This window comes from Halyomorpha halys, unplaced genomic scaffold (genome assembly GCF_000696795.3).
Source record: "Halyomorpha halys isolate HHAL.00 unplaced genomic scaffold, Hhal_1.1 Scaffold305.1, whole genome shotgun sequence".
In the NCBI taxonomy this organism is placed as follows: Eukaryota; Metazoa; Arthropoda; class Insecta; order Hemiptera; family Pentatomidae; genus Halyomorpha; species Halyomorpha halys.
This window is the reverse complement of record NW_027105918.1, coordinates 787,427-793,124: the sequence shown is the minus strand read 5'-3', so window position 1 is coordinate 793,124 and position 5,698 is coordinate 787,427. Positions and strand designations below refer to the sequence as shown.

Below are 5,698 nucleotides of genomic sequence, written 5' to 3'. Positions count from 1 at the left end.
TATATTTATCATAGACTACATGATTTCCCAATATTTAATGTAGACTACATACTTGCCGTATATTTACCATAGACTACATACTTTCCCTATATTTACGTTTCCTTTCGTTTCGCCTTTCTTTCTTTTGTTACTTTTGATAACGAAGATCGGAGGTAAATCGGAGATAATAGCCGACACAAGTCAGACGTTTTCCACATCTGCCTCTATAGAACACACAAGCGTGTAGATACCGATATTTATTACTGAATTTGTAATTATTTTGAATTTACGGCTAGTGGCAAACGGATGAATTCGGGTTTCATCTTTCTCTTCACACTCTTTTTTTTTTACAGTATTTTAGGTTCAGCAAACCTCTACAGCCGCTCTAAATTGATTTGAGGGTTCCAAATTTGAGTGTGAATCAAGCTGGTATTGGAGAATTCCTTTTGGGGAGAACTTTGGGTTTGGACATTATTCACCAACCCCCGCTATTATTTTATGGTTTCCAAGGCCAGTTTAGTTTGTGTTAGAGAAGTGTCCCTTAGTAATTTAAACTCTTTCACTCACCTCCTTTTCTATAATTTTATTTGCGGTATTTAGAATCAAACATGGCGCTTTAAATCTCCTTTTCAAACAAAATTGAAGTTATAATACGACCTTAGTGATTATACTCTTTATTCTTTCTTGTTCATTCTTCAAGCATTTCAAAGTTTGAAGTTTTTCAATGATGCCCATTTTGAGAACGGCTCATACGATTCACTGCATGTCAGTAACGTGCGCCTAATCACACATCACGTACTGTAGCCGATTTCCAAAGTCAACAACCCTTCATATTTACACCGAGCCACGTTTTCATTTCAATTCATTTGAATACGCGAGTAGTCATCCACTATGTAATCTCCCATTAGTTTGCGAATCCAGGTTGCGCTGTGAATTAGTAATCCCAATTCACTTCCAACGATAAAATTACTTGCACTTACTACTCAAGAAGGAAGGTAGAAAGTAGAAAGGTCTCTTTCATTGATTGGAACAGTCACGAGAGTAATTACGAACCTTCTAAACATGAGAAAAATTGGGTCATGACAATAATTACTTATAATTCTGTATTAGAAATTTCTTTCTCTGAAGCTCTTTGTACATCATTTGATTTTTACTTATTTTTTAAGAAAACAATAATATTAGTTTTGTTAAAAAAGTATACAAATACAAACGGAAAAGTACTATGGCAATCAAATATCTGTTTCCTAGAGATCGATTTAAAAAAAACTATATATACGACCAAAATTTACAAGTTTTATATCAAATAAAATATACATATACACATATGTATATACTATAGCAACTTGTAAAGAATAGAGTTTTTGAATTTAAATATCTTGAAAACTATAGATCATAGTTACATATTTTAAGTATGGGAAATCTTTAGCACTTCATCCTCTTTGTAAAGAGCTATAATTCAAAATTGTATCTTGACACTACGCTGAGATAGAGATGCGAAAAGTGGAAAAGATAGCGCCAGAAATAAAATGATAATGAATTTTTGAACCCTAGTATTAAAGTATCATGAAAACTACAAAGCTTATTTTAATGTTATCTGAAACAGAGATGGAAAATAACTTCTAAAATGATAAATAAAATTTAACCAAATGCATACATTTCTTAGTTTAGCTGATTCATCGTAAGCCAATCATATCAACATTCAATGATAATGTAAACTATAATTTCTCGAATGAATATGTTAGTAAATAAAACATTATTTAATAATTATAATTAAATAAGAACGAGGATTCAAAATAGACCTGGATTGAAAAATGGCTGTGGTAGATAATTTGTTTCTATTACACTGTAGCCGTGAGTCAGCCCTGTGGGTTTGGGAGCCCTCCGGGGTCCACCAAGTCTCATTAGGTGGGTACCCTTAATTGGCTAAAACTCAGGCAGTCGAGCATGATTCTGACTAAATTACCTCCTTACACAACCGTTGGTCTATTAGTGGTACAATGTTTTTCTTAAATAGGAAAAACAAATAAACAAAAAGATTATTGTATTTTGGTAAAATCAATATCATTATCAATACAATTTTAATACATTTTCTCAATTCCAGAAGTTTACTGCCAGTCCCAAGCCACATTTCTTTTCTCTTTTGCATAAAGTAAATCAAAATTATAACATTATCACTTTACAAAATTTTTATTTTATTATCTTTTCAAATCTTATTTTATTTTACAAATCACATTTTTATAAAATGATGATATAATTTAATAAGAATTATTTAAGTTAAGTGTTCGTATAAGCACTACTGGTACTGGTACTGGTATTTGGTGAGGGGAACAAGTCCGGCAAGTGGGCCTAGTGGTCCTTTTTTCCTACCCCTGAGGGCTACCTAAGTTGCCACCGCGTACTAACCAAGGTGGGAGTGTCAAGATTCATTCATCGGGACCGCCAAAAAATTAATGCTTAACTGCCCCAGGTGGGAATCGAACCCACACCGTTACGAACCGAGCGCACTAGGACCTGCGCCCCAACCCGTACGGTCGTCACGTCCCCCCGTATATCACTAGCGGAGCTTAAGCTGATTTTTATTTTCAACCACAATAAAACTCTTCTTGACTTCTTATCTTATACATTTTGAATAATAGAGATCAACCTTATTTTTAGTTTGTTTTTCAATATTCCATGTGCAGGAAGATTCCTGTTCCACTGAGTTTTCCTAAAAAAATGGACGAAGAAAGATGTTATTATTTGTGTTGAAGAAGCTTTAGCGCCACCTTAGACAATGAAATTCGTGATTCGGAGCACACAAAAGTCTTTACTAAGGACACATAAAGAGAGCACAAGACAATTGGGTACTGAAAAACGTACTCGGTACTCAGGCACGAACACTGAAGGCGATTCATTCGTTAGATGGACTACTTTCATCTGTATTTTAATGAAAATATATATATATATATATACTTTTTTTTTCTTCGAGATATGAGCCAATTTTTCACAAATTAACATCGGAGCTAATAAATATCCATAAAAAAATATTTTCGTTCATATAATAATTTATAAAAATAATTATTAAAAGAGAATATAAGACAAGGAGCAGAATTAAAGTGTGCTTCTAAGGAGATAATTGGAAACATTGCCCCTCCCAACCTGTCATTCTCGTTAAGTTCACTTCTCAAGCAGACCGGTTAGCATCTGTCAAAATGAAGGCGTCCCGTTTCTTTCGATGTACTCCATCTCAAATAAATATTTCAGATTTATTTTTACTGTATTGTGTTTTAGTTTTATAAAGGCAGGGGATCACATGCCCTTGTGCACAAATGAACCGCCATTATTCTTTTCCTAATTATTTCACGGTATTCCTCCTCATTATCGAATCCTACAGATCTTAGACAAGAAATTATAAAATAAAACATTGTAAGAGCATGACTTAATTAAAAATCGACACAGTAAAGTTCTGCAGTAACAATGAGAGATAAAATCCAACGAGATAAGGAGACTCATTAGGAACTGAATTTAAAACAGGGCAATCCCAACGTTCATTAATCAAAAGGTTCATTACCTCTTCGTAAGAAAGTGGAACAATCGATTAGAAGCCGCCAAAGAGGTTATTGTTTCATTCCAATACGACCATTACCTCCAACTTTCACGATGATCTTTACGTCTCTAAACGCATCATAATTATAAACACACATGACCTGCTTATGCCGCCTGTCTTACTTCGTCAACGTTTAACTTCCATATTAAAATATGAAGTGTTTTTATCACAAAGTACTGCACTCCTGAACCGTCTTGGATTGTAGCCGTACAGTTTGTTCATATATATATTATAAATTATTATATGAACGAAAATATTTTTTTATGGATATTTATTAGCTCCGATGTTAATTTGTGAAAAATTGGCTCATATCTCGAAGAAAAAAAAGTGTTACATCATGAAAATTAAATATTTTTAGATTTAATAAAAAGTGAACTTTTTAGACAGCAAAAAAACTCACGAACGTTATACTAGCCTGTATAACTGTAAACTTACAGATATTTTGGAATCGAGTAAAACTAAATGTAACTTGTTCCAAAAACATTCAAATTAATTTAAAAAAGCATTTTGATCTATATTGCGCAAGAAAAAGTAAATAAGTTGAAAGGAGGTATCCCATAATTATGAGGACTGCTTGAAGCACGTATTTAAAGAGAAAGTGCTGTACTGGCAGAAAACAAGTTGGTAGTGTCTAGTGTAGCCCTTCCCCTTGGTTTACCTAGTCAGGCTAAGACTTCACAGTGGAAGGTCGCTCATCCTACTTTTGAGTATTTTACAAACTCAGTTAAAAAAAAAAATAATTGAATCCATATCCAGTATTACTACCTGTTCTGTATTTCCCTAGGTCGTCCCATTTTTTGACTCGCTGTTCCGTCATACCCCGACCTCCATTGTGGAAAGCGATTTGTCAGATCATTCTGTTAGTTTTAGCCAGAATTTATTTTTCTACTGGTTACTTAAATTGGTGTGTTTGATATATTTTTGGATAGGCGAAGAAAATAGCTTAGTTCCAATTAAGTTAAATCTTAAATTTAATAACTTGTAATAAATAAATGCCTTAAATAAATTTTAATAAATATTAAATTTGAATTAAGTCATTACTACTTTTATACCGTATAATTTTGCTCCAGGCTCTGATATTAGACAAACTAACTTGATAGGTTTTTAGAATTCACTATGTTATGTTCTTATGAGAAGGTAACAATTATTGAGCGAAAAAAAAAAAAATATTGATGTTGGGAATTGTAAAAAAAAAAGTTACAACTTTTCAATGACTTAAGCATAACTTGACAGAAAGATACTTTCATTACTAATCATTAATGAACTCTTACTTTACACTTTATTTTGAGAGGAAGTGGTTTGAACAAAGCCTTATGAAGTAGTAGGTAAATTTCAGTTCAAATTAGTTAATAAATTTCAGGCTTGGCAGAAAGTCGGGCGTTAAATTAGTATGACTTAAAGAATGAATCACACAGTGCCGACCACAACAAGGGCATGCCCAAGATCAAATCTAGAGGGGACAAACCATAGTCAATCAGGTTGTGACATTTCAGCACAAAAAGGCGAATGAAGCCAAAATTTTAATAATAATTATAATTACAGCAGTGTTTTATTAGTTATTACAATTATTTGCATGAAAAAAATAAATAATAATTTTTTATTACTTCTAGGGGGATGGCTATAGCTGCCCCCCCAACCCTCACAAGGTACACCCATGGACCACACTATATACTTTTAATACTATAAGGTTAATAGTCTCTTTGTCTGTTCCTTCCTCTTCCAGGGATGTTAAGGTGCTGACCTATTTAGTTATTTTATTTATTTTTCTTTTGCTCTAAACATATAAATAAATATTAACTACCCAAAGTAATACTTATGAAAATATCATGTTTAAACTATTGAGTTTATTTTATTGTTCATTATAGCCAAAATTGTTCACTGTATTGTTTCATCTTTGTTGATGATCCTCTAATATATTATTTTACATAATTAAGTGGTACTGTTATAAATTCAACAAAACACCATTATCAAATATAAATTTTTATTTCGTACATCTCATAGCTTTTAAACAATTTTAATATATTTGTCATTAGTGATTTCCTTGATTCCAGGTACAGCCCTACAAAGCTTCCATCACTCCCTCTCAAACATACAGGAAGCTTTTACTCGAAAGATCCAACACAAGATTATAAG

The 5,698-nt window shown here is 32.6% G+C and overlaps 1 protein-coding gene across 1 annotated transcript in view; it reads left to right on the top strand.

Annotated features, from left to right (window-relative positions):
- Window positions 1-5,698, top strand: part of LOC106681029 (uncharacterized) — a gene marked incomplete at its 3' end in the record, with an annotated part of 68,197 nt that extends 62,499 nt beyond the window's left edge. The window contains 1 exon segment of the mRNA XM_067053579.1: window positions 5,617-5,698. Coding sequence (XP_066909680.1) covers window positions 5,617-5,698 — 82 coding nt within the window.